Source organism: Alternaria alternata (genome assembly GCF_001642055.1).
Source record: "Alternaria alternata strain SRC1lrK2f unplaced genomic scaffold CC77scaffold_1, whole genome shotgun sequence".
Lineage (NCBI taxonomy): Eukaryota > Fungi > Ascomycota > Dothideomycetes > Pleosporales > Pleosporaceae > Alternaria > Alternaria alternata.
This window is the reverse complement of record NW_017306190.1, coordinates 972289-998187: the sequence shown is the minus strand read 5'-3', so window position 1 is coordinate 998187 and position 25899 is coordinate 972289. Positions and strand designations below refer to the sequence as shown.

The 25899-nt window shown below is 50.6% G+C and overlaps 10 protein-coding genes across 10 annotated transcripts; 7 read left to right on the top strand and 3 right to left on the bottom strand.

Moving 5' to 3' along the window:
* The first annotated feature begins 26 nt into the window (after window positions 1–26).
* On the top strand, window positions 27–2664 carry CC77DRAFT_1036771 (DNA-dependent protein kinase). Its single transcript, XM_018527032.1, has 2 exons — window positions 27–282; window positions 333–2664. Exons 1-2 carry the CDS (start codon window positions 220–222, stop codon window positions 2247–2249), a joined length of 1980 nt encoding a protein of 659 aa, XP_018391463.1. The 5' UTR covers window positions 27–219; the 3' UTR covers window positions 2250–2664.
* Window positions 2397–4682, bottom strand: CC77DRAFT_21542 (pseudouridine synthase). The gene is made up of 3 exons (XM_018530692.1): window positions 4332–4682; window positions 2762–4285; window positions 2397–2709 (listed from the first exon to the last, which is right to left on the bottom strand). The coding sequence occupies exons 1-3, from the start codon at window positions 4505–4507 to the stop codon at window positions 2544–2546; spliced, it is 1866 nt and encodes a 621-aa protein (XP_018391462.1). The 5' UTR covers window positions 4508–4682; the 3' UTR covers window positions 2397–2543.
* A 298-nt stretch (window positions 4683–4980) lies between these two features.
* Window positions 4981–6246, top strand: CC77DRAFT_925691 (hypothetical protein; the record flags this gene model as incomplete). The annotated part of the gene is made up of 1 exon (XM_018533872.1): window positions 4981–6246. One exon carries the CDS (start codon window positions 4981–4983, stop codon window positions 6244–6246), a length of 1266 nt encoding a protein of 421 aa, XP_018391461.1.
* Window positions 6247–6746: 500 nt separating this feature from the next.
* Window positions 6747–8809, top strand: CC77DRAFT_923691 (hypothetical protein; the record flags this gene model as incomplete). The annotated part of the gene is made up of 3 exons (XM_018533754.1): window positions 6747–7076; window positions 7130–7542; window positions 7588–8809. 3 exons carry the CDS (start codon window positions 6747–6749, stop codon window positions 8807–8809), a joined length of 1965 nt encoding a protein of 654 aa, XP_018391460.1.
* Window positions 8810–8974: 165 nt separating this feature from the next.
* On the top strand, window positions 8975–10661 carry CC77DRAFT_1015373 (NAD(P)-binding protein). Its single transcript, XM_018524010.1, has 2 exons — window positions 8975–9605; window positions 9658–10661. Exons 1-2 carry the CDS (start codon window positions 9433–9435, stop codon window positions 10544–10546), a joined length of 1062 nt encoding a protein of 353 aa, XP_018391459.1. The 5' UTR covers window positions 8975–9432; the 3' UTR covers window positions 10547–10661.
* Window positions 10662–11530: 869 nt separating this feature from the next.
* CC77DRAFT_923975 (hypothetical protein) lies at window positions 11531–13156 on the bottom strand (the record flags this gene model as incomplete). Its single annotated transcript, XM_018533775.1, has 3 exons — window positions 11531–12271; window positions 12324–12461; window positions 12512–13156. 3 exons carry the CDS (start codon window positions 13154–13156, stop codon window positions 11531–11533), a joined length of 1524 nt encoding a protein of 507 aa, XP_018391458.1.
* A 1875-nt stretch (window positions 13157–15031) lies between these two features.
* On the bottom strand, window positions 15032–16899 carry CC77DRAFT_978529 (MFS general substrate transporter). Its single transcript, XM_018536006.1, has 3 exons — window positions 15892–16899; window positions 15792–15842; window positions 15032–15742 (listed from the first exon to the last, which is right to left on the bottom strand). The coding sequence occupies exons 1-3, from the start codon at window positions 16651–16653 to the stop codon at window positions 15227–15229; spliced, it is 1329 nt and encodes a 442-aa protein (XP_018391457.1). The 5' UTR covers window positions 16654–16899; the 3' UTR covers window positions 15032–15226.
* Window positions 16900–18393: 1494 nt separating this feature from the next.
* CC77DRAFT_1045797 (hypothetical protein) lies at window positions 18394–22296 on the top strand. Its single transcript, XM_018527418.1, has 3 exons — window positions 18394–18477; window positions 18530–18963; window positions 19016–22296. Exons 1-3 carry the CDS (start codon window positions 18413–18415, stop codon window positions 22153–22155), a joined length of 3639 nt encoding a protein of 1212 aa, XP_018391456.1. The 5' UTR covers window positions 18394–18412; the 3' UTR covers window positions 22156–22296.
* Window positions 22297–22764: 468 nt separating this feature from the next.
* On the top strand, window positions 22765–24216 carry CC77DRAFT_1068824 (hypothetical protein). The gene has a single exon (XM_018529085.1). The coding sequence runs from the start codon at window positions 23179–23181 to the stop codon at window positions 24094–24096; it is 918 nt and encodes a 305-aa protein (XP_018391455.1). The 5' UTR covers window positions 22765–23178; the 3' UTR covers window positions 24097–24216.
* Window positions 24217–24478: 262 nt separating this feature from the next.
* On the top strand, window positions 24479–25673 carry CC77DRAFT_18801 (hypothetical protein). The gene is made up of 2 exons (XM_018530530.1): window positions 24479–25619; window positions 25670–25673. Exon 1 carries the CDS (start codon window positions 24622–24624, stop codon window positions 25294–25296), a length of 675 nt encoding a protein of 224 aa, XP_018391454.1. The 5' UTR covers window positions 24479–24621; the 3' UTR covers window positions 25297–25619; window positions 25670–25673.
* The last annotated feature ends 226 nt before the right edge of the window (window positions 25674–25899 follow it).

Genomic DNA, 25899 nt, shown 5'->3' with positions numbered 1-25899 from the left:
TTGGAGCTAGTGTCGCGTTCCCACCCTGCTGCCTACCATGCTACGCCGTTGTCCCTGCGCGCTGCAGCGACTTATGATTGCCTGCCTGGGCTACTTCGTCCCATAATTCCTAGGAGTCTCGGAAGCCCAATGCTAGTTACACTGTCGCCCCGTTGAGCTTTTACCCTTCTACTACAACAACTACCAAACGTTACTCGAGCCAAACGCGACTGTCGCATCATGGCGGCACCACAAGATAATCGGCCAGGCGAAGAAGATGAAGAAGAGGATATTGACGACTCTGTACGCTCAATGCGGCTTTTGTGCTCGGTGGTGTCACTAACGATTCATAGAGTTACAAGACAATCAAAGATGCCGTCCTCTTCGCCATCGACGTTAGCCCAACTATGCTTGAGAAACCCCCCAAATCAGAAGACAAGAAAGCTGAGCGCGATTCTCCGACTTCTGCTGCTCTAAAATGCGCCTATCAGTTAATGCAGCAACGAATCATCTCGAACCCAAACGATATGATGGGCATACTGTTATTTGGCACTGAGAAGACAGACTTGAAGGACGGTGACAACACGTTCCAAAATTGCTATCTCCTTGCAGACCTTGACGTGCCATCAGCTCAGGATGTCAAGAGGCTCAGAGATATGGTGGAGAACGAAGAAGAGGCTGAAGAGATACTGAAGCCAACCAAGGACGGTGCCAGCATGGCAACTGTGCTGTTCTGCGCAAACCAAATCTTCACTACAAAAGCGCCCAACTTTTCGTCTAGACGCTTGTTCCTAGTGACAGACAACGACTATCCAGTCAAGGTAAAAGCAGACAAGGACACAGCGGTCACACGGGCTCGTGACTTATACGATCTTGGTTGTACTATCGACCTGTTCCCCATATCGCAACCAGACCATACCTTCGATCGATCGCGTTTCTATGATGACCTCGTGTACCCAACATCACCATCCGATCCTGACGCGCCCGTTGCCATACCGTCGACTACCAAAGTTGCGAAGAGCGGCGAAGGCATATCTCTTCTCAAGCAACTCATCTCTTCCATCAATTCCAAAGCCGCACCCCGCCGCGCTCTATTCTCATTACCCATGGAGCTTGGTCCCGATCTCCGTATTGGTGTAAAGGGATACATCCTTGTCAAACGTCAGGAACATGTCAAGTCTTGCTACGTATGGGTTGGCGGTGAAAAGCCGCAGATCGCGGTGTCTACAACCACGCAGATGGCAAACGAATCAGCCCGAGCTATTGAGAAAACCGAACTGCGCAAAGCGTACAAGTTTGGCGGCGATGCAATCACCTTCACGCCCGAAGAGATCACACAGATACGGCAATGTTTTGGCGAGCCTGTAATTCGAATCATTGGCTTCAAGCCCATTTCCAGCGTTCCTATTTGGGCCAACACAAATAAATCAACTTTCATCTACCCCTCAGAAGCAGATTACATTGGTTCAACCCGTGTCTTCTCAGCCTTACAACAAAAACTGCTGAAGGCTCAAAAGATGGGCTTAGTATGGTTCATTCCGCGCCGCAACGCCGCACCTACGCTTGCAGCTCTCATCCCCGGGGAAGAGAGGGTAAATGAAGAAGGCGAGCAATTAATGCCACCGGGACTTTGGCTCGTACCCCTCCCCTTCGCAGACGATATTCGGCAATTTCCAACACCACCAGAGCAACCCCTCAAGACCACGGATGCGCTGACCGACAAGATGCGCCTCATCATCGAGCAACTTCAACTACCCAAAGGCATATACGATCCTTGCAGATATCCTAACCCAGATTTGCAATGGTTCTACCGCATCTTACAAGCGCTGGCCCTCGAAGAAGAACTACCGGTCCAGCCCGAAGACAAAACCATTCCTCGTTACAAACAAATTGACAAGCGGTGCGGTGAGTACATTGAAGACTATGGCAAAGAATTCGAAGAAGCATACGCACAACAGCAAAAGTCCGCACTAGCTCATCGCACTAAGCCTACAGCAAAGAAACGCCCGGGTGGCGGTGCAGATGGTGAGGATAAGCCAGCTGCTAAGAGAGTCAAGAAAGAACCAAAGGTCAAAGCTGAAGACGGTGGGGAAGAAGAAGATGGTATGACTGATCAGCAAATGGCGGATGTGAACAACAGTGGAAAGATAAGCAAGCAAACAGTTGCTATGCTGAAGCAATGGCTCAGCGCAAGGGGTCAGAGCATTGGGGGTAAGAAAGCAGAGCTTCTGGAAAGAGTGCAGGAGTATCTCGAGGGCAAGGGTCTGTGAAGTACTTTCGTTACAAGGCTATACGATGGTCAAGCAAGGCGTTCTTGTGTATCGGAATTACGTTATACCACGTCTAAGTCATCTCGACATCTATAAGGGAATAAATTCTATCGGTCTGGTGCGATGACCACAGCGTCATGCTATCATAGAGTACATGATATATTCGTACTTGAGACGACGCGATTCTCTTCTGAAGTCGTAGTGATACACTTTCATGGTGCCCATGCCCAGGCAATTCATGAAACCATCCATGTATATGGGGTATCATATCATCCTCACTACCAATGTTGTCGACTAACCTTCGCCACCACTGGCATTCTCATCTTCAGAGTCTTCTTGGTACTTTTGTTGTGTAGACTTGTCTTCACGCTTCCTCTTTGTGGCTTCGATGCCACCGGAGGTCAAGTAAAGAAATTGTGGATCTTTGTAGTTGTCCAGATGCGTGAAAAACGTATTGAACCTATCCGCAGTTAGAAGCTATCCATAGTGACTTGGATCAGAATAATACTCACTGATTGCCCTCTGCCTCTTCACGGAAGATACGCTGATAAATCTCCTTTTCTTTGAAAGCCTCAATCTTGTCGTTGTACCTCTCGAAATCAATGGGATCGCGTCCATGCTGCTTAGCTGACTTTGCATTGTACGACTCAAACACGGGCCTCTCGAGCAACAAGCCCAGGCCGGGAGCCTTGGGTATCCGGACAACCTCGTTACCGAAGCTCTTGTCCATGATTTCGGGGTCGGTACCGCATCGTACCGTTAACGCAGCCATACCAACCATCTTACGGATCTGGTGCATCATAAAACTCTGACCGTGTACCTTCAAACTCAACCACTCGGTATCGTTGATGATGATAGGCTTAGGTGCGACTTTGAAGCTCTTGATATAGCGCTGGGCGGACTTGTCGTTGTACTTCTTGTGCACGGTGTAGTTGTGGTAGCGGTGGGTTCCGAGGTAATTGTCGAGTGCAGCTTGGACTCGGGCTTGTCGCTCGGGGGAGATGCGGTAAGCCTTCTTCACGTCTAGATACGCCCTCTTTAGGGCTTTGATGGCTTCTTCGAGGACGGGTTGGTTGACGACACCTTCAGGGAGAGGACGGGAACCGTCCGTGGAGCCGTCGAGGGTAATGCTAGGTTCGTTTTGTTGTATCGTATCGATGGCTTCTTTGACTTCATTTGCGGTCTGTTCGCTAGGAGTAACGTCGCCTCCGTCCACCATCGCGGTATCCGCAGACTTCTCTTCCTTGGTCTTGCGCTCGATATGCTCGATGGAGGCATCGACTATGCGATCTCCGCCAGGCGGCGCATCAATCACATCGACATTGTAAAGTGCCTCTAGCACCAGTGGTCGTATTGAGTCGTCAAGTGAGTCCAAGATGGGTTTAATGTGTTTCTCCTCTACCTCAGGCCAGAAATTGGCGACCTCAGCCTGTCTCTTCCGATAGCCCTCAACATCGTTCTCTTTCTCCGCGTACTCTTCCAACTTCTTTCCTAAGTAGCTCGAAGGATGCGGCGGGAGGAATGAGTGTGTCGGAATCAAGTATTCGTACCATCGAGAGTCGCATGCTTGGTAACAGCTGAATGAGCCGATAGTTCGTTGGATACCCCAAACCCTGATCTGGTCAGGTAGATGGCTGTTGATCTTATCAACGATGTCTTCCTCTTCGATGATCAACTTCAACGATACAATATTGCCTGCAGCATGAACGCCCTTATCGGTACGCGCGCAACGAACGAGAGACGATTTCTTGGGGTCTGATGCGTTTGCCTTGGATATGGCACCGGCTGCGACAAAAGCGTTGAATAGGTCGCCTTCGATGGTCTTTTGTTTGTAGTCGATCTGCATGCCCTTGTAGCCAGTGCCTGAGTAGCCGATCATGACTGCGACTTTGCGTTTCGGCCTGCGCTCTTCTGCCTCAACCTCCTCGGCAGGGAAGGCAGCAGGCAGAGCTGGCCTATCTTCGCCCTTCTCTTCTTGCTCCTTATATTTGGCCTGTTGTTCGAGGTTGCGATCTCGTCGGTCTAATTGGGTGGAGCTTGCTTAGTTAGAGACGGGCATTGAATCGACCGGTAGCTGCTCACTGATGTTCCTTACGCCCCATATTTCTCTTCTTATTCGGACGGCTTCCATGCTGGTGCCGTCCACCACCTCCCCTCGAAGCATTTCTGCGATCTTTGTCGGCCCATTTGCGCTTCTTGTCGCCTCGGTCGCGATTCGACGAATTGTTGTCGTGGCGAGGGCCTTCGTTGTCAGACATGGTCGCGAAAGACGTGTGACCAGCTTCTTCAAGTATTCAAAGCTACCGGTCATGAGGCGGTAGGGTTACAAAGGATAGCTGTAGCTGCAAGTGAAGGTAAATTGTGGGGTCGTGGTTTCCATTTTCTCGGAGCTGTAGGCTTGGCGCGGCAGGTACGCTTCACCGCCCGAGCCACCGCTTAGTGCTGGAACCATGGTTCAGTCGTGTCTGCCTGTTGTATCTTTTGTAATCTCACCTTTTCTCCTACAGCAGCACCCCATTGTCGCGTCAACTCGCGCGCGGACAGACATAACACAAAGTAGAAAAGGATGCGCCTCGCCTGATACGTACAAACCCATTTCGAGTCTCGCGCCCTGTCTGCGATCTAGTCTGGCGCATTCGAAGAAAGCCGTCCGCGCCCACCGCATCTTTTCAGCCGCCGTTCGAGCAAGACCTGAACGTAACTCTCTACAACCGCAGCCATGGGCGCAGCAATGAAGGACTCTGTAGAGAAGAACGGAGGGGATCCTGTACAAGCAGTGAAGCAGTTGTTAAGGACAGTAGTCCGTATGTTTTACGAGACGGAGCACATCGTCATCATGGACGCCCTCTGCTATCACGGCGCACTTCCCGTGGCCGATATGACCATCATTCTCGATGCAGGCAAGAACTCGAAACATGTTAGTAAGGTTGCGGGTAAGCTTAGGGAGGCCGGGCTGTGTTCTTCGTATACTCAGCATGTCCTGCGCCAGGGTGCAAACAAGGCATCAAGCAGAGAATTCTTCTACATCGACTGGCGCCGCGCCGTCGACTCGGTCAAGTACAAGATTCATAAGATTGACGAGGGCATCAAAAGGGACGCGAAACCCACGACCGAAAAACCCGAATTCAAATGCTTGCGATGCAAGTCCACGTACACCACCATGCAAGCGCTTGACCATCCCGATGACAATCCTGGGCCAGATGACAGTGGTTTCATTTGCGCCAGATGCGGCTTTCGACTGGATGAAATCGACCAGGACGTTCAAGCAGACGACGTCGACGACACTCCAGCCAAGTTCAACAAGCTGTTCGGACCGCTAATCGAGATGATGTCGAAAATCCAGGACATGGGTAATCTTCCCAATCTGGAACCGCCAGACATCATCAGCGAGAGAATCGAGCTTCCTCGCGATAGGAATGTGGACCCTGGCACGCAGGTCGAGGTCATCGAAACTGTCTCACGCCCGACTGCCGTCAAGGGTATCGATACGGGCCCGGAGAAGATCAACGTTCAGATCGGTTCGAGCGCGGAGGAGAACGAGAAACAACGAGCGGCAGACAGGGCGCGCCAGGAAAAGATGTCTTTGCAGAATCAGCTTCCTTCTTGGCATACCAAGTCAACCGTTATCAAAGACGCAGCAGGAAACACGACAAGTGTGAAGCGAGAAGCAGATGGAGTAGACACTCCCAGTATCAAAACCGAGCCAGGAGATAGCGTGGCCACTAATCAGAACCTCGATGCTGTCTTTGCCCAGATCGAGGCCGAGCGCCGCAGGAAGGAGCAGGAAGAGGACGATGACGAGGAGGACGAGGATGAGGATGAGTTTGAAGATGTTGACGTGGGCACTCCCAGCGCTCTCCCGGATGCAAAACGTGTCAAGCTGGAATCGTCCGCTGCCCCTACGCCTTCGGCTGCTGCAACACCAGCTGCAGCAACTCCAGCCGCGTCGAATGGTGGTGATGAGAGCGAAGAGGATGAATTTGAAGATGTAAACTGATTGATCACATAGCGCTGGCGTTCAGGTTTAGGTGGCGTTCAACTTTCGAAAGCATGCAGGGATCGGCTTTGGCTGCAGCCATGATCTTTCGGCATACAAGGAGGGGAGTGCATGATTTAGAGCATTGCGTACTCTGTAGAAAGCATTTTCAAAGCACAAAAAGGAGGTAGATTTAATGTACTAAAAGATATCGCTTGACACTTTTGCCATGGTATAAATCGTGCATCGATGGAGAGAACCACCTGCGGTAATCCCATGTGAATAGCCTGTCGCTTTGGACCCCGAGCACTTGGTGTTGAATGACAATGCTCGTTAGCCGTCAGCCCTACTACGAATCCAAGCCATCGGAACTTAGGGTCTTAGGCGAGCTTGCACCATCCCACCTCAGATCCCCGCGTGCCTTCACCAAGACCTCCGCAATCTCCCCACCAGCGCCCATCACTACTCTCCGAACGTCTGCGCAGCCTTCTGATGGGTGGAAGATAAAGCGCGAACCGACAATGGCCGCATCGACCAAATCCCTCTCCTCGCTGCTTGCGCAAGCCACCATCGACGATCACGACGAAGTGCTAAAGGCCACCAATGCGGCGCTCAAGAAGTCCAAAGGCGATCTGGACGCGCAGCACACAAAAGCGGTAGCATTGCTGCACTTGGACCTTTATGAGGATGCATTAGAGGTGTTTGAGGGGGCGCAAGAGTTGCAGGAGAAGGCGCGGTTCGAGTACGCATATGCGCTCTACAAGACTGGCAATGCAGCAAAGGCTGTGGAAGTGGCCACAGCCGCGGGTTCAGATGCAGGTCGGGGGATGAAGCACATGCTTGCTCAGGCCGTATGTACCGGAAGGCATCTGAAGCATGCGCATAGCTGACACCTGGCTGCCAGGCATACCGATCCGAGAACTTCGCGCAGGCCACCAAGATTTACAAGGAACTCGCAGACCAAAACGTCGAAAGCGAAGAGTACGATATCCGCATCAACTCGGGAGCTGTAGACGCGCAACTGGAATGGACTGGGCAAGGCGAGCTCGCGCAAAAGAAGCAGCCCACACGTGAAGATCTGGAAGTCTTCGAAACGGCCTTCAATGCGGCATGCGGCAGCATATCCCGCAACGAGTTTGGACAAGCCCAAGTGTGTCTCAAGCGCGCGAAGGATCTGTGCAATGCGCTCTCGGACCTTAGCGAAGAAGAAAAACAGGCCGAGTTGCTGCCAATTACTGTTCAGCAAGTCTATGTCCTGACGCAACTGGGCAAGATTGACGAGGCCGAGGAACTGGCCACCAAGATTCCTTTTGCAGAGTAAGACGTCCGTCACAAGCTCAGAATAACCACTAACAACAGTAGCATCAAGGAACTCTCGACCCGCTACATTGCCCAGGTCAACAGCATCGCCGCCTCCAAAGAGCACTCAAACCCTTACCTCTCCCATCGTCTCTTCCACGCATCGCCGCAACCTCCCGTTACCGATCAGCATTTCTCCCACCAGTCCAACATTCTACGACAAGATGAATACGTTATGGCATTGCTGTCGCAGAAGGTCGCGGGCGTTGCATCTTCGACTGAGAAGGTCATCTCCGCGTCGCCTGCACCATCTCTGTCTCCTGCCGTCAACATGGCAGCAGTGTTGAATGCGGCAGCTCACGCAAGGAATGCAGACACCGAGAAAGCTGCACTTAAGGAGATCGTACCATTGCTAGAAAAGAGGCCAGCTGATGTGGGTCTCATACTCACGATAACGCACTTGTACGTTATCACAAACAACTATGCCGCTGCGACACATTTGCTAGAATCATTTTTCAAGCGATTGGAACAGAGTGGCTCAGCATCCGATTTAGACGTCCGTTTTGCACCAGGACTTGTTGCTGCACTTGTGTCGCTATATGCACAGCAAGGTCGACCAGGCGCTTCGAAGAACGAGCTAGCGAAGGCAGCGGAGTACTGGCGGAAACCTCACAAGTCGAAAACGGAAGCGCCATCCAAGTCTTTGATGGTCGCTGCTGGCACAGCACTTCTCGACACTCATAACCCCGACAACGTCAAAACTGCAGGAGAGATCTTCCAGGGCTTATATGACCAGGATAACGAAGACCGGGCTTCTATCGCTGGTCTTGTAGCCGCATATAGCATCACAGACCCATCATCAATACCTGCAGACCTCCTGGCTTACTTGCCAGAAGCCAATCGTCTGGTTTCTGATATCGACGCAGTTGAGCTTGAGAATGCAGGTGTTCCACTTGGTACCCTCACATCAGTCAACCTCGGAGCGGAGTCAAGGAAACGTAGCCTTGCGCCCAATAAGGAGGTACCGGCCAAGTCGAAGAGGTTGCGCAAGTCGAGAATGCCAAAGGACTATGTCGAGGGTAAGAAGATGGACCCCGAACGATGGCTTCCAATGCGTGATAGGAGCTACTACCGTCCCAAGGGTAGGAAAGGAAAGAAAAGGGCAGAAGGCCTTACCCAGGGTGGTGTTGTGGAGAATGACAAGGGCACACCGGCCGCTCAAGAGAAGAAGGGTGGTGCAGACAAGGGAAAGAATAAGAAGAAGGGCAAGGGTGGTAAGTGGTGAAGAGTTCATTGTGAGCCCAGTCAAGCCAAGCAGGTGCAGATAGATCCATGTTGTTATAACATCGAACATGATGCATCAAGCGCGAGTCATGTACAAGCGCCCCACTTGCCACATGCTTGTGCCTGGAATGTGTGAAGCCCCAAGCTACCCCGCCATCCCCTCGATCAACAATGAATGTGTGTCTCTTCGACTGCGCTTTTGAATCATCATTCCAACTGAATGGACCATTTCCCAAATGCGTCGGACGAAAAGCGGATCGACTACCATGAAACTGCAATGGACACGTTACGCCAGAGTGCGAAAACTGGAGACTAGAAGGAGCCGAGGTTCGCCGCGAACATTTCTACACTAAGTAATCGACTCTATGCCAATTACTAAGTAGAACTAGCACGTCCTTACACGTCTCTTACGTCTAGGCCTATGATGTCCAGGATCTACGTGGAAGATTTGGGAGACCCCACCGCAGCTTCGAGACTGTTTAGCTTTGGTTGTACTTAAAGATGGGGTTGACCGCTTCTCGTCCCTGCTATACACACTTCTTCTCCATCACAAGCATCAACAATACATAGATATTACATCTACCTAATTACATAGAGAAGACAAGGATATAAAGAGCTATAGATATGCCAGGCCAACAGACACGCCAATGGGTTCTTGCCAACCCGCCGGTCAACGACCCCGTCATCGAGGGCAAGGACGCGACCTTTGAGCTCAAGACCGTCGACCTCCCAAGCCCAAGCGCTGACCAGGTCCTCATCAAGATCCTCTACTTCTCAAATGACCCAGCGCAAAGAGGGTATGCTCAGCAGTAAACATATGTAGAGAAATTGAGCTAAACATCATGCCAGATGGATTCAAAAGGATATGGACCCCGAGCGCCTCTACGTTCCGCCAGTAAACGAGGGCGACATCATGCGTTCCTTTGCCATTGCCGAGATCGTCGAATCTAGCACCGACAGCCTGCCCAAGGGTCAACTCGTCATGGGCACCTTCGGCTGGACCGAGTATGCCGTTGTCTCCGCCAAAGAGGTTCGCCCCATTCAAGCCGATGAGAGCGCCGGTATTCGTCCCACACACTTCGTCGGAGCACTTGGCGGAACTGGTCTGACCGCGTACTACGGTCTCATTGACATTGCGCGTGCTACCGCCGCCGACACCGTCGTCGTTTCTGGAGCTGCAGGCGCTACTGGATCGATGGTCGTGCAACTCGCCAAGAACGTGCTCGGATGCAAACGCGTCATTGGTATCGCGGGTGGTGAAAAGAAGTGCCGCTGGGTCGAGAGTCTCGGCGCGGATATCTGCGTTGACTACAAGGCCGCTTCTTTTGAAAAGGACTTGATCAAGGCTACAGAAGGATACGTGGAGGTCTACTTCGACAATGTTGGTGGCGATATCTTGTCGCTTATGCTTGGTCGCATGAAGCGCCACGGACGCATTGCTGCTTGTGGTGCTGTTGCAACATACAACTCCATGGGCGACAGTGGTGTAAAGAACTGGTTCGAGATCATCAGCAACCGAATTGAGGTTAAGGGATTCATTGTTATCGACGCTTTGGAGTCTGGCAGGGCTGGACAGATTGTACCAGAGTTGATCAAGGGAGTCAAGGAGGGCAAGATTCAGGTTGGACCTGAGACCGAGACTGTGGTTAAGACCAAGTTTGAGGATGTGCCCAAGACTTGGATGATGCTTTTCCAGGGTGGCAACACTGGAAAGTTGGTTACCGAAATCCAGGGCTAAGTAGATCAAGTTCTTCTTGGTAAAACAAGGATGTGGGAATACAATCCCACTGTAATCACTTTTACTTCACTAGAATCCGACATGGTTCAGCGATAGAAAGTTGTCCTAATCTATGTTTTTGTAACATTGGACAGTGTATGTCCCCAATGTGAAGCTACATGAACGAGTGACAAGCCATCGAGATAGCATGATATGTAAGTTCAAGTCTCAGCCTCGTTTCCCATTCTGACCCATGTTGAATTCAGTACTACTCAGCATATAACTGGAGTTCTGTCCACGCTTCCCTGACTACCCATGCGTTAGTATAACAGCAGCCTCCTCTCCCCATTCGAGACATTTCACGTTCTACAGAATATCGCACTTCTGCAGGTAATCATAGTAACGGTCCGTCATCGTGATGTCTAGGTCAGTCATTCATGGTCATACTTTGTATGCTGGAAGTCTATACTATTCATGTATCAAGCGCTGCGTCGCATCCAGCTCATACCTGGAAACTTGAGAACTTGCAGTGATGAACACGTAGTACATGAGCGATGCGTCGACACACCAACATGTCATGCTAATCGTAGTTTGCTTTCCAAAATTCGACTAGAGATTTGAGAACATGTGAGGGAACGGCCCCGAAATGGGAGTCTTACGGCTTTCGGAAGTGAAAATCGTGCACGAAGGCCGAGAAGCCTGACGCTTATCGATGACACGATAGCGGACACGCAGACGCTTCTTAGGGAGACTCACTGTAGCTTGACGACGAGTCAATGTAGACACATCATCTAGTACTCGTTAGCGAGAAGGGATTAGCATGGCTTGAGTGTACTCTGCAGTGTGACCACCACGGTAAGCTAGCTACAGTTAGCAAAACTTGTTGGAATGACTGGTGCGTAACTTGTGGGAACAGTCACTGGAGAAGAATGAAAGGTTTGACGAAGCGGGATGAGAAGTACAGTGTCGTTTATATATTTTCTTGCATCACGAAAACGCGGCGCTTCATATGAATCGCGGATTACCCTGCACAGTCTTCTTGACCTCTTCAAATGGCTCCAAAGCTATCGGTGCTTGATACAGCTCTGGTACTCTTGCGCCCATATAGACCTTGCCGCACCACGCTGCTTCAGTTTGAGCTCCCTTCATCTCATAGTACTTCCTCGCAACCATAAGCGGGGTTAACGATCCAAACTTCGCAGTATATCCGGTAACGGGTCGACAATTGTACGGTACACTCCGACAGATTGAATCTGCATAGCTGCTGAGTTGCCGGTCCCACATGTAAAGTTGCTTTATATCGAGTTGTCGATGTTGACGGAGGAGCTTGAATGTGTTTCCTTGCATGATCAACATGCTCATATTGTAGATCAAGTAGCAGATGCCAGCGCCGAAATAATGGAAGTAGAATATCGGATCGAACACGCGGTCTGCGCAGATATCCAAGAAGCCTTCCATCGATGCTATGTCTACCATGTCGTATCGCGGACCGTTTCTTTCGAAAGTCGAGAGCCACTCGAAAGCACGATTTGCGACTCGTTGTGAGTCCTCGATAAGAGTATCTATCTCTTCTTGTGGGCACCCTGGCCTAGCAATTTTGTCTGTACGCTCTAGAAGTCGTGGGATGTGTATACAGATATCGTTCAGAGCAACATATGGATCCACTTTGGCCGCTTTGGCTGTCACTGCCAGCCATTCTGGGCTGTCCAACATCGAGGCCTTCCGCATGTGATAGCCGATACTCAACTAGAAGAAATCAGCGGGATTGCACAACATCGAACGAGATTGTTCGTCGTACCGAGTTGTACCGTATGGCATGGAAAATCTGCATGCTCAATCGGCTCTCGAAAGAAGCTGGCCCACGCTGCCTTAACAAATGCAACAGGCCTTGAACATGGTAAAAGAATCCATGGCCTTGTGTGACACCCACAAAAACCTACTTTGAGGTTAGAGCTATTCCCAAGATGAAGGCAGAGCAGATCTTACTTCATAGAGCGTGAGCATATACGTCGATAGCAGCGTTTCGTCTTTCAAGGCTGTGACTGGATCTTGGATTGCGCGCATCATCTGGCTCAGCGCTGTGCCATAAAGTGATCTTGAGCGATGGATGAGCGGATGATTTCTGTTGTTCACTGCTAATTGTGCTGCAGATAATGCATCAATCGCAGCCATCAATACTGGGCTGTTTGCGGGCATGGTAGGTAAGCCAAGCATTAAGGCTGACGGAGGCGGCAGTGCTGGGCCTTCAGCTCTGGGCAAATATAGCGCAATGAAGGTGCCTAGGTGCTGTATTCTGTCGGCGGCAACTGCGCTGACCTGCTTGGGAAGAGGCGCATCAACAGGTTCCGTTTGCAAGTCCTCTCGGCGTACGAGAACATTTCCTGGAAGATTTCCAGCGTCTGTTGAGCTTGACGAAGCTTGATTTGCGTATCTGTAGCGGTTCTCATCCTCTTTGATGAGAGCCGGCTTCTCCCCATGTGCATCAAAATTATGAAGAATGAAGGCTTGCGTCGGCCGGTATCCAGGACATTTTGTTCCGCGCCTCACGCAAGTATTGCATTCTGGTTTGGTCTCGTCGCATCGTACTTTCCTCTTCCTGCACTCAAAGCAACCTGCCGACCTTTTTGGCATGATCAGACCACAAGCGGGGTATCCACCTCATGAATGTCGGAGAGCCACGGAGTGAAGATGCTGCGACCTGATCTCGTTTCTGTTTCCTCAAATGTAATTGAACTGCTTGGTAGTTTCGTTTTCCGATCTGGTGGCGAGGACAGCGAAGAGAACAACGACCACTCACCAGAGGCGCGGCCGCTAGAGGAAGTAGCCAAGAGCCGTCTCGTATCCAACGGTGTTGACCAATCAATAGCCACGGTGTTGACGCTATGGCGGCTGGCTTCCAAGATTCGCAGCCTTTCCCGCATGTGCTTGCCCTCGCATACTCACGCTCAAGTGGTGAGGGGGGGTAGGCGCTTGTGTAACTTGTCCTTTCCAAGATGTTCCCTTGGCTCAGCAGGTGTGTTATTCCAGTATAGTCAAACGGAACAACCTCTCAATCATTTGAGCCTTCCATCTCTCACGTCTCTCTGATGCAGACCGAGGTTAAGAACTTTGAGCCAGCAGCTATCACAGGGTGGCAGCCCCTTGTTCATTCGAACCTAATGTGGTGCACGGCTCCGCCGGGCCTGCGCGGAGCTGCGGGCGACTCACGCGACGAGCAGGAGTTCGGGGGGCGGGACGTCAACGGGAGAATGGCTCGAGGACCTCTGGCGCATGGCAACATCGGTCTAAGGTGAAAGAAAGGGAAAGGAAGCCGTTGGAAGCCATGTCGACGGAGGCTTGTCATCCGTTCACAAAGGGCCTACCGATTGGGGCAGGATTACCGCACACGTCGACAGCAACAGTGAGGGAAATACAAAATTGAGCTTCGACTTCAAATTTAGGAATAAGGCCACAGTATTATACGATCCGCTGTTGCGACACCCGTTGTCGTCCCGAAGGATCCTACGGCACGTGTGGCGTCTTCATGTGGTAAGGCTTTGCGCATCGTCTCCGCTTATTTATTCTTTAGGAAGCGACTGCGAGCTTCCCGCACCACACATTACGCCCACGCCTGCTGGCTCGTATACTATTGCGGGACATTCTCGGCGCGCGATATGGTAGCACTGCTTGTAAGCGGCGAGACAGCGACGTACAAGATGATGAAGCCGGTCGCGACTCTATTCACTCCAAACAGCCGCTGATCAGCGCTATCTACGCATATGGCGCTGACCTCTTACGATAAATTTGCTACTATTTTCCATCAATTCCCCTTCACATACACAACTCACAAGATGCAAAGACAAGTTGAGGCGGATCAACAATGATTGGATTCCATTCAATCTACGAAGTACCATTCTATTGAAAAGCTAGTATCTGCTTCAGCTAGACAAACTTATCAGGCACGTCTATCAAAGACTGATAAGAGTCGACACGGCCATTCCACCCGAACTTCCTCGCTCTGTTGATACCAAACGCGATCATGTGCGTTGAAAGACTCAGTCCTAGAAAGCCAAAGTACCAGTCTCTTAAGCCGCATTTGCTTTAGGTTGACCATGCTTGTCGCGGATGCGATCCAAATGTTTCTTGCTTATCCGCAGCCCATTCGCCCAAGCTAAGGTCGAGTTACGTGTCTCCTGCTGAGGGCGAGGCTTGCGGAAGACTTGTTCCGGCGAGTCAAACCTGACTACACGCCCGCAGTTGCCCATTCTACATTTAAGACTCATGATTTCGACATAGAGCATTAGGATCATAATTACCTTGATTCAAAAGGGTATGAGAGTTGCTGGAATGTGGGTAGGATTAGTCATTGTAGACTTTGCAGTCATTGAAGAGTTGCTTGCTGAATGCAACATGTCCTTGGAAGTCAGGTTTTCGACTATTGATTTGACATCAGCCAGTGAGTATAGGTAGGAAACATCAGCCCGACTCTAATATACAAAGTACTAACTGGGCTACTCGGAACATTACGTGGACGCTGATCTGGTCAATGCTGAGACCGAAGTGTCGCATGTATCCGCTGGACCTCAGGCACCAAGATCTGGTCACCACCTATTCCAGGTGTGTTCTATCCAACAGGTCACTTTATCTATATTCGTATATGAGGGCACGAACACCCATGTTTCACTAAAGGTATAGTTGAAGGTGAACCGCAACCATACTTCTCTACACATCATCGAGCTGCTTTGCTTTCTTCTTGTGGATCAGCGCTGCAGTCAAGAAGCACGTGAAGCCCAATACGCCGCACGAACCAGCAAGCACTTGTCCATACAAGTAAGATCCGTTGCCAGCCTCGACCAATGCTCCTCCACCAGGACCTCCAATGAGACATCCGAAACTAGACAGCGCAAAACCCATGCCCATTCTGGTACCGATCTTCTTGTTGTCCAAGGTCAGATCTGCTAGTGTTGCAGGAAACATGGCTTGCAAGGCCGCAGCAAACAAGCCGTAAAGCGCCGCAAAGGCATACATGCCTGCAGTCGAGTTGATCGCAGCCCAGCAATAGAGAAGAAGAGCGGTGACAAAGCTGACGATTAAGCTGATGGTCAATGGCCGGCAGTAGTGATCGGCAATGTACGCAGGCAATAAGCGCCCCGGTATGCCGACGCCGTTCAGCACCAAAAGGAGCGGTATTGATTCTTCCAGTGTCATGCTCAAGGTTCTTCTGGCGAAGGCATTGATCTGAAAAAGATCAGTTATGTGACTAGAGATGAAATTGAATCGTACTTACGTAGAAGAAAGCGAACCATAGACCTGCGAAACAAAAGACCGATCCAAGGATCTTAGCGAATTAGCATAGTGTAGTTGAACTTTTGAATCGAATCACATACGAAGAGATCAAACACTGGATCCTTCAGCTCACTCGGTTCGAGCATCTTCACCGAGCTTTTTGGCGGGAGTCGTTTCTTCAGCAGCCGCTCCGCAATCAACAGCATGACCAGCGCCATAAAGCCCAACGTCCTTACCGCCCATCCAAATCCGATGCGATCGATGAGCCTATTGAGCATTATCGGGATTACCAAACCCCCTGTTCCCGATCCACATAATGTGATACTGATCGCAAAACTTCGCTTCGTCGCATCGAAGTAGGTCGAGATAACGGAGACCATAGGGACAAACATACAGCCATTTGCAAGCCCAATGCAAAACCCCTGCGCAAGTACAAATTGCCAATACTCTTTACAGATGCTTGTCATAAAGATGCCAACAAGCCACAACCCGATGCCCATGCGTAAGACAAGTTTGAAATGGCCAGTGTCCGATGCGGCGCCCGACCAGAGAGGGACGGATAGTAGGAAGAAGACGGTAAGTGCGCCGATCCATGAGATGTTGGAGGGTGTCGAGAGACCGATTGAAGTGTAGTGTGCCTGGAACATGCCAAACGATGTGATGAAGCCCCAGGTAAAGAAGGTGATGATGTGCCCACCTAGCACTTGCGACCATGCGACCCATCCGCCATTGGGAGGCGGCTCGATGGACACAACTCGCGTCACATCAAAAGTCGCAGATACTTCTTGTTTGGTCGGCCTGAAATCCTCCTCTTCTATATGATTGAACTCCTCAGCCGGTGGATCTGGCCCGATAGCTGCCATCTTATCGCAAGCCGAAGATGTTGTTAGGGTGCAAGAAACACGACCCCGGATATTTGCTTCCCCAGATCCATATTTTGCTGAGTCACAACCTGTACGAGCTTGCAAGTCTACGAGTTTGCCGAAGTTAGCAGGCTCATTTTCCCGAAATTATGAGGTAATTGAAAGGAATTGGTGGCGGAAGAAGACCGCGGCGGTTATTGCCGACGGGCCGAGCAAGTACGTCGGATGCGACACGCTCTGCCATTTCAACGTGCTTGAAGCAATACAGGTAGAAAAGACACACGAACCGCATAGTCAAGAATGCCCTATCTGATTTAGCATTTGCAGTCTTACTCCAGGAACACATGGTGAGCAAGACCCAGCACCCTGCCTACGCGTGCCTCGGCGGTCTACCCCAAGGGAGCAAAAAACTGATGCACAGGTAACGATCTGTACGCTCCACACCCTAGCAAAAACATACAACAGCGGGGATTCGCTAGTGGTCACCCACCTAACTACTAATCCGCCGGTACACTGCTTGTATATGGCTGAGCGGACGGGAAGCCTAATTTTCAGTGTCCTATGGTCGTATGTGAAAGAACCTTGTTGACATGTCATATATAATCCCAGTGGTAAATTCCACGAGATCGAGTGAAAGTGCTGTAATATTTTCGACGGTATACTCAGCCTAGCAGGACATCATCTCTACATCGAGGCTCGAACTTGTCTCGCCAACCATGTTTACTTGCGACGAGGAAGAATTGCGGCAATGGCTTGAGGGTCGCAGCTGACTGCTGTAGACGATTGAATCGCCTTGCGGCCTCGCCGGGTCAATCACGTGCGCTCGTCTCGCAATCCCGTACTGGTGCATACTGAGATATCAGCCAAGAAGTCCAGACTTGACCTACCTTACCTGCCACCACAAATTTCATAGTCTGAGAAGAATAGGTAGCCTCTTCGTTTCCCTCAATGCAGGGGCAATCGAGACAGGGGCGGGTTGCCAAGCGGGCCTCGACCCGGGGTCGGAGCTTCCACGTGTGTCTCGGCAGCGCCGTTAGCAGTTGAGGGCGTAAACCCACCAAACTTCTGTCAGCCCCATCAAGCCATCATCACGACGCTTGCTCGAATCGCGTGATGCAGGGGTCGCAGAGTGCCAATTCGGTTCGCAAACACTGGGCATTGGGCTAACTGGGCGCCGCTGATGGATCTGGTTGAAGTGTCTTGTGCTTGAGGTCTTACGAGACTGACGATGGACAGCTCGCTCTTGCTGGTAACTCTGGGGAGCATGCAAAAGCTGATGCGCAGAGCAAGAGAGCCGGGAGACGACAAAGACTGATCGAACACTTCCAGAATTTTAGTATTGACCTCGAATACGCGAAGCTCTTACATGTTCGTCTGGTTGAGGTTCCCATAAACCGATGCCTAAATGGACTTCGCGCGGACAGCCACCAAACTACACTGCATGCTCTACTTCTCATCATGACCAGCTCTCAGCTCGCCTTGATGGCGCCTCTTATTGAATCCAGGAACGCGCAATCTAGCGCAGACTCGAAATCTCCTGCATGTAATATAAGAAATTCAGAGGCAGCAGTACTAAAGACCTGTCGCGCGTCTTCATGCTTCAATATCCATCTTTCTCTTACAGCATTCTTTACTATCAAGCTTGTTCCCTTTGGTGTGTTTGACACCGTCCAACTTGCAGCTGCCTTGCTGCTATCACTCTTTCTACTCTCTTTACTTTCTTACAATATTTGTGCTAATCCTAATACTAATACTAACAATGCGTTTCATTGTTACTACGCTGGGTTTTGCCAGCATTGCGTCCGCATATGCGCCCGTATCATCGTAAGTGGTGAGGTTCTTTCTCCAAGGTGAAGACCATTGACAATGGCCACAGTGTCTCCCCGAACCAGCCATCCAGCAACCCGTTGAGTCGTGCGTCCAAGGTTCCGTCCAAAGTCTGCGAAGTCAAGACTTACACGGTCTATGAGACTGCCCACAGTGGCCAGGAAAATGGTGCACAAGCCACTCCATCTGCTTTGCATGGGGACGACTACTATTTCGAACATACTAATCTTACCAGCACTCCTGCTGGACCCGAACCAACTACTTCCACTATGATTAGTGCGTCCTCACACTACGGAGCTCGCCCCACTAGCAAGATCGCGAAGCCCTTTGGTCAGAACGAGGAGTACTTCAAATACAACTCCGGACAGGATGTCAAGCTTCAACCGTGTAGCCACTGGAGCCAGAACACAAAAGACCCCAAGAATCTTGTACCAAAGGGCAAGACTCAGCTTTACTACGCTGAAGGTGGCCGCGACAATGCGAGTAAGTACTTGTATCTGACTCATATATGCCGGCTATTAACACTCAGCTGTAGAGCCCACCAATGAGTTTTACTTTGGTGTAATCGATCTGCTTTTCAAGGCTCCTGCTGTTGTGCTGGAGCACTCGGACTATGTCCAAAATGCGCAGTACTCTGGCAATCAGCTCGCTGTCGACTTCACTTCTGCCTTGGCATGTGACTTCGCCAAAGAGTCGTGGCCCAAAGGTACCATCATCGTCTCAAGCACAGCCGGTTGCAGAGTTCGATCGGACGATGATCAGTGCTACTTCAAGGTAGAGGATACTGTCAAGTCCGACGACGGCAAATCCATCATTGTGAAGGGTTATCCTCAAGCGCGAGACGAGTGCACAGAAGGTGGTGAGGCCCATTGGGGGCGATACAAGCCTGAGAAGAATGGGAGTAATAAGCAGCCAAACAGCACCGCATCTTATTCCGGTTTCCCTTCTTCTACATCATCGTACCACGGGCTTTCTACTACCCACGCAAGCTCTGGTGTATCGACTGGAATCGCGTTCTCAGACATCTTTCCATCGCCTGGTACTGGATCTTCGTACAGCTCCTACATCAGCTCGCTCACTTCAACTGGAGTTATGTCGCAAGATCCTACGCAGCCTACTGAGTCTGCCTCTGAGCTTGTATCTTCAAGCCCGTCGTTTGCGGGAACTTCTAGCGACCCGCTTAGCTCAGCACATCCATCGCCCACACCTTTTGGGTCCAGTGCTTTTCTTTCTTCATCGTCGGAATTAGAGTCCTGGACTTCTGCACCCACATCTGCACCAACACCTTCAGGCACTTCATTGACCAACTCAACTGAGGATGGCAACAACAAGTTCAATCAGGACATCATTTCTGACTGTAAGGCTCCTGTCGACACCAAGTACGGTCTTCCCACTACATGCACCGGCCAATACTTCGACTTGGACCTTGATGAGTTTAAGGGCTATGGCGAATTGTCCACCGAGGATAAAGCGTTTCTGAAGGATGCCACTGCCGGTTTGAGCTCCGATGACATCGCCGGTCTATCCCGCAGGGCCCTGATGTATCGTCGACATGTGGAACGCAGAGGCCGTCTCGGAGAGTGGTGGAACAAAAACGTTGTCGCTCCTGTGAAGAGCACGATAAGTCTTGGCAAGACTGTGTTTCAAGGTGGCGTTCAACTCCTTACCACTGGCACTGTCAGCGGTAGTATCAAAGAATCATACAAGTTCGCTCTTCCTGACGGTAACAAAGCAGACGCCAAGCAGGTTGAATCACCCTGGGGTCCTGCTGCTCTTATTGCCGCTTATGGTACTGAGTCCAAGATCAAGGCCGATAAAGGTGCGCAACGAGATGGCTATCTGAACATCTACTGCGTTGGTTGTGGCGCTCAGGGCTCTGTCGAGCTTGCTGGTCGCGCAACATGGGCTGTTGGCCGGGGCATCACTCAAGGCGAGATCGAAGCCTGGGCCGATCTCAAAGTCGCTATGAAGGTCGGTGTTGACGCCCAGATCAAGCTCAGCCGTGAGTGGAAGAAGACACTTTTCCAGCAAGGTCTGCCCAAGCTATCCTTTGGTCCAATCATCATCGGCCCCCAGGTTCGCGTTGAAGCCCGTGCTACTCTGGAGGCCGGAGCGGAGGGTCGCATCTTGGCTGGCGCTGAGTTCAACTGGAACCGTGCTTACGCAAAGGTCGACATGGTTGACCCTTCCAAGTCCACGCGCCAGAACTTCGACCCTGTCGGTCATCCCACCTTCGAAGCCGAAGGTTCTCTTTACGTCGGCGCTGAGTTGGGCCTTCCTATTGGCATGCACTTCGGGGTCACTGTCGCTAGCTGGAGCAAGACTGTTGCTCTCATCAATGAACCCATGATTAAGGGTATCGCAAAAGCTGCTATAAGAGCTGAGCTCGCTGACGGCAAGATTACTGCTGGATTTACTCCCACTGAAGGATGCCAGGGCATCCACACTAATCTCAGCTGGAGGAACAAGTTGGTGTGCAACGTCCTCGACGTCAAGGAGTTTGAGTTACTTGACAGTGGTTACAAGAGCATCAAGTCTATGTGCATCTCTCTTGGCAAGCAGACCCAGCAGCCATCAACCTCACCTGGTGGAGAGGAGGCTGGCGAAGGCGGTGAGAGCGGAGGCGACGGGGAGACTGGTAACGATGAGGGTGCCGCTGGGGAGGGTGCCGGGGAACTACCCACCGGAGGATTGCCCGCCGGTGAAACACCTGCCCCCGAACTCCCTACTGAAGAAATACCTGCTGGTAACCTGCCTACTGGAGGATTTCCCATAGGACAAGGCGCCTCAGCAGAGCTATCCAGTGGAGAAACCAATAGCGGTGACAACACTGGCCAAAGCACGGGAGATAGCAATGCCCAAGGAAGTAACGAAGAGGCACCCGTCCAGTTGGACATCAAGCGATCCTTGTCCACTAAACAAACCAACTCAACGCTCACACCCTCTTCTTCTGGCGACCTCCCAGCTGGAATCCGCGAAATCACCGACTCCGTCAAGAAGGCCACCGATAATATCAACTATACGATTGCGGATGTCAAAACCGTTCCGTACGACCGTACTGACGGGTACGAATTTACCAAGCTAATTGCTGGCGACTACAACGTCATGTACTGCTCCAACGGCAACATGTATGTCAAGCAGACTACCCAGTCTACTGGCCTTGGCTGCGACGAACTCTTTGCTTACAGCGAAGATGCCGTAGTTGGTGATGGCCAGGGCCGCTACTTCTACTATCACGACGACGCCATGAAGGCAGCTGGTGTATCCCGACTCCGTCTTGGTGACGAACAGAGCCCAGTCCTGGGAACGTCTGCCATTGCGATGCTTGCTTGGAAAGCTGAGCTAACTGGAACACAATATGACGCTGATCTCGAAGGTCTCTACACTGTTGCTGATTACGCCACTGAAGCTATCTACTGGTTGTCTTTCTGTACCTACAAGGACGGACAGGCACCCAAAGTCTTTGTTGTCGCGGATCTGGATGCGGGTATGGCTGTACTAGAGAGCGTGGATGTCAAGTACTCTGTAACCGGCGGCGATGTGGAGAAGTGCTACCCACTTCTGGTTGTGGAGGATCCTGCGCTAAAAAACACTTGGGCGGAGTGGGACGATTCGTTGGAGAATGACGCTGATGGGCTTGACTTTGATATTGAGGAGTTTGGTGCAGAGCCGTAAAGTGATAGCTTGATTGAGTGATTGTAACATAACCAGTTTCTGTATCGAAAGCACTATAATTGCCATGGTCAGTAGTGAAGCGCAAAGTAGAGAATTGCAGGCATTGCAAGATCTTTTCAATATGCGAGATCGTGTTATTGCCATAGGGTGCGACATCGCTTTCGTTCGGTGCCTGATGCGACTACATAGAACACATGCCCTTCAGCCAGAGGCGGAAACCCTGAACTCACGTGAGTTCTTGGCTAATCTTTCCACGTGTGATTAATGCACACGCTGAGTGCAAAACTTAGAATTGGTTTTATTTGCAGTGATACGTACACAATCATGATATGGGCAAGCCCTTACCTACGCGCTATGTCAAGAGGTATTTGGGTCTTCCTGTCAGCTACTGATAGTCTAAATCAAACAAATCATCAAATTATAGGGTTATGTGGTTGGCTGGATCTGTGAAGCGCAAACACCGTAGTCCTCGACGATCTACTACAAACATCATTCCCTTATCCTTGAAGCACTATCTATCATATCAAGTCGCGTAAAACTTCTATTACTTTAGAATTATTCAGAGACTCCATAGATCGTTATAGCACGCTATGTACTAATATTCACGTTTTGTATTAAGTTTGAATAGTAGTCTATATTGCATATCTTCTAAGGGCCTTTCCGCATTATGACGGGGAGACATCGCGATAGAAATAGATTTTTGGTTAAGTCTTCGCTAAAGTCGGCCATTCGCCCGTCTTGTGTGTCAAGTGCAAGCTCATTCTGACTCCTATATGAACACTAAGTACCGAACACGTAGTCTATGAACACATATGATCCTATCAAATGGCACGAACACACGAATTCCTTCCCTATGAAGTACCATGGTACTCCTCTAGGTTGCCAAACCTGGCGTACCAAAGTGAAGAGCTAGCGCTCACTCAAATGGCCGAAAAGCTTTATCTTTACTCTTGGTCTTCTTAAACTCTCCCGAGCACACAACATATCACCACCACCTTCGATACCTTCTCCCGTACAAGAAGAATGTCCACAAGCATCCCATGGATGGACAGTCCATGGCGTAACCCCGCGATTGTTTTCGAGGACCTGCCAGAGTCGCTCATCCTTGAAGACCTAAAACGATCGTGGCACTTCCAAAGAGAGGCACACTTCCGCTGGATGCAAAAGGTTATTTGGACCACGAACGACTGCTATCGCGTTGTCCTTCGTGACGTCGAAGGCATGGTAGGCGACATAGCAAAGGAGATGTGCAATAAGCCTACAGCTTTCTATTGGCTTCAGTCTGCGCAGACAGGTGCACCTGATGCCGCCGAGAAGTCTAATATAGCCGGTAAAGTCTTTGCAGCTATATACGAAGAATGGCATCGAAGCTCTATTGGGCCAAACATCGAGTTTGGCCATTTCTTCGCAGCACCCGTTCGAATTACAGCTACGGGCCCATCGAGCCTACCACAGATCTTGAGGGCACATTCGTCGCTTTTTGCTCAAGCACAGCACATCTCTTCGAACACGGATAACTATTCGGTGCATCCTCTTCTTCCTGCCGTCATCCTTGTATGCGACCGACGTGACTATAGGGTTGGACGACGAGATGGTTGCTTCAGTCTTCGCGAAGTGGCGAGCACGCAGACTGTCCTGGTTGTTCTTACCGAAACAAGTCAAATCAGCACCGATGTTCACGTTACTCTGGATCATCTCGAACGATTCGCTTTGCCCATCGAAAGAGCCGATTCCACTGGCCTTAATGTCCTGCGAGTGCCCCTGGATATTGCTGTGAATTTTGTCGTTGAGTTAGAGGGTAGGATCGACGAGCAAAGGAAACCAGGCATTCAAAACTTAGACACGCGCCTCTGTTGTCACGCTACACCTGTTGGGTGCAAGCGCGAGATCACGAATGATCCAGACACATGGGCTGGAACGATGCGAGCAGAGGCAATGTAAATTGGGTTCAAAAAGTTGGAGGGTACAAAATATGCCGCCATACGCGTCCATGCACACCTTTCCGGACAAGATTCAGATTACGAGCTAGAACACATACCATTCAGCCAGTGGTGGAAACCCTGAGCCTACATGCGTTTTTGGTTGATCTTTCCATGTGGGATCGATGCACACGCCGAGTGCGAAGCTTGGAATTAGTTTCATTAGCAGTGACTGGAGAGCTGCTGAATTTCAAAACGTAACGATATCAACTGCATCTATGGTATCCGGGAATCTTGTTCCACCTTTGGATGATTCGGTTGCTTTGGTATCTGGGTGTGGGAGAGCGGAAAGAAGGAAAGAGGGTCGGAGGAATGAAGGAAGGGGGATAGAGGAAGGAAGGAAAGGGTGGAGAGAAAAGAAGCTACGTGAGTAAATTCTGAAGAAAGAGCTCCTCGAGATAGTTCCTACCTCGCATACGAAGGATGTTGTGCTTACTATAACTTCTAAGCTTTCTCATCTGTACACTACAGCATAACGTTCGCAGAAATGTCCTCACAAAGCCCTCTTGAAGTCTACGAATCGGCGATGACGAATGAAAAGAGGCCATGCAGAGAGCTAGCAAGTTTCGAAGCGCAACCGCCCTTGTCTGCCTCGCTCGCATCATGCGGCTACGGGATCGTGTCGGGGAGGTTACGCTCCAACGCTGAGAATGCGCTTCGACCAATGCTACTATCTTGCGGAATTATAATCAATAATTCGAAATTCGTCGAAATTCGCTCTGAAGGTGTATCAGAGGATGATGATGCCGCTTATGTCAACTGGTTCGACCCAGATCACGGACTCATAATCTGTAGTGAGAACTACAAGTCGAGAGATCGACACACTGGGGCCAAGATGATTTGGCCGTCAAATGTTCTCTGGCAAACCTGGAAAAGCACCGCTTTGGAAGCCGGAAAGCGGGCTTCAGACCTTCGTGCAATCGTTCGTCAGACAATCATCAATGAAGAATCAAAAATTGCCATATGGCAAGCTTCAAAGCATTCGTCGTTCTCAAGAATCGAGAACCATGACCACGTCGAGTACACCAGCCTAGACAATGGCTTTTATGCCATCTTGGGTACTCCAACGGAGCCAGCACGATGCGGATGCTTCATGACCACAAACAGAATTGAGTCACCCCATCGTCGAGAAGGTTCTGGTTTTCGGGAACGAAACCCTTGAGATGGAAACGCCAGAGACTCGCAGCATTGCAATCATCCTTTCCGATCGTCGAAGCCCTCCGTCCCTCCGTCCCATTCCCGTTTCGTGATGAATAATGCGAGATGTTGTCGCATGCTGTTTTGGAATGAGCATCCACCAGCCAAGACACTACAACTCGTCGACAGCAGAGCAAAGGGAATTCTATAAGCAGATGTATGCTGCCGTACTGCCGAGCGTCAGGATTCAAGCTCATCGGAGGGCCTGGCGGAGGTGGCACCAAGCAAAGATATCAGAATACCCGGTGGCACCTTCGTGCCACTACACCCACATGTGGCTAAACTACCGTTAGTACTAACTCGAAAGAATCGAATTTCTTGCTAACTTCTTCTTCTAGTAATCCTCTGGTATCATCCTGGCTCAAGGATGCAAGCAACCGCAGCGATTACTCGGACACTTATGCAGGGCAAAGGGGATGGAACCACGCCTCCCTCGCTTTAGCACGTCCAACAGCGTGGAGTAAACCATTTCGATACTCTGGGGAACGATCAAATTTAACGGGCTCGTATACTGGATGTATTAAAGCAGTCGGCCCTTGCTTCAACATGTAACCCCAGGTACACCTCA

Bases quoted from the DNA above. Each gene is read 5' to 3' on its own strand.
- CC77DRAFT_1036771 (XM_018527032.1), top strand. From the start codon at position 220: ATGGCGGCACCACAAGATAATCGGCCAGGCGAAGAAGATGAAGAAGAG. The intron at 283-332 runs GTACGCTCAATG...AACGATTCATAG, and splicing joins AAGAGGATATTGACGACTCT to AGTTACAAGACAATCAAAGA.
- CC77DRAFT_21542 (XM_018530692.1), bottom strand. From the start codon at position 4,507: ATGTCTGACAACGAAGGCCCTCGCCACGACAACAATTCGTCGAATCGC. The intron at 4,286-4,331 runs GTGAGCAGCTAC...TAACTAAGCAAG, and splicing joins ATGGGGCGTAAGGAACATCA to CTCCACCCAATTAGACCGAC. The intron at 2,710-2,761 runs GTGAGTATTATT...AACTGCGGATAG, and splicing joins GAAGAGGCAGAGGGCAATCA to GTTCAATACGTTTTTCACGC.
- CC77DRAFT_1015373 (XM_018524010.1), top strand. From the start codon at position 9,433: ATGCCAGGCCAACAGACACGCCAATGGGTTCTTGCCAACCCGCCGGTC. The intron at 9,606-9,657 runs GTATGCTCAGCA...ACATCATGCCAG, and splicing joins AATGACCCAGCGCAAAGAGG to ATGGATTCAAAAGGATATGG.
- CC77DRAFT_978529 (XM_018536006.1), bottom strand. From the start codon at position 16,653: ATGGCAGCTATCGGGCCAGATCCACCGGCTGAGGAGTTCAATCATATA. The intron at 15,843-15,891 runs GTATGTGATTCG...TAATTCGCTAAG, and splicing joins ATCCAGTGTTTGATCTCTTC to ATCCTTGGATCGGTCTTTTG. The intron at 15,743-15,791 runs GTAAGTACGATT...GATCTTTTTCAG, and splicing joins TATGGTTCGCTTTCTTCTAC to ATCAATGCCTTCGCCAGAAG.
- CC77DRAFT_1045797 (XM_018527418.1), top strand. From the start codon at position 18,413: ATGCGTTTCATTGTTACTACGCTGGGTTTTGCCAGCATTGCGTCCGCA. The intron at 18,478-18,529 runs GTAAGTGGTGAG...CAATGGCCACAG, and splicing joins GCATATGCGCCCGTATCATC to TGTCTCCCCGAACCAGCCAT. The intron at 18,964-19,015 runs GTAAGTACTTGT...ACTCAGCTGTAG, and splicing joins AGGTGGCCGCGACAATGCGA to AGCCCACCAATGAGTTTTAC.
- CC77DRAFT_1068824 (XM_018529085.1), top strand. From the start codon at position 23,179: ATGTCCACAAGCATCCCATGGATGGACAGTCCATGGCGTAACCCCGCG.
- CC77DRAFT_18801 (XM_018530530.1), top strand. From the start codon at position 24,622: ATGTCCTCACAAAGCCCTCTTGAAGTCTACGAATCGGCGATGACGAAT.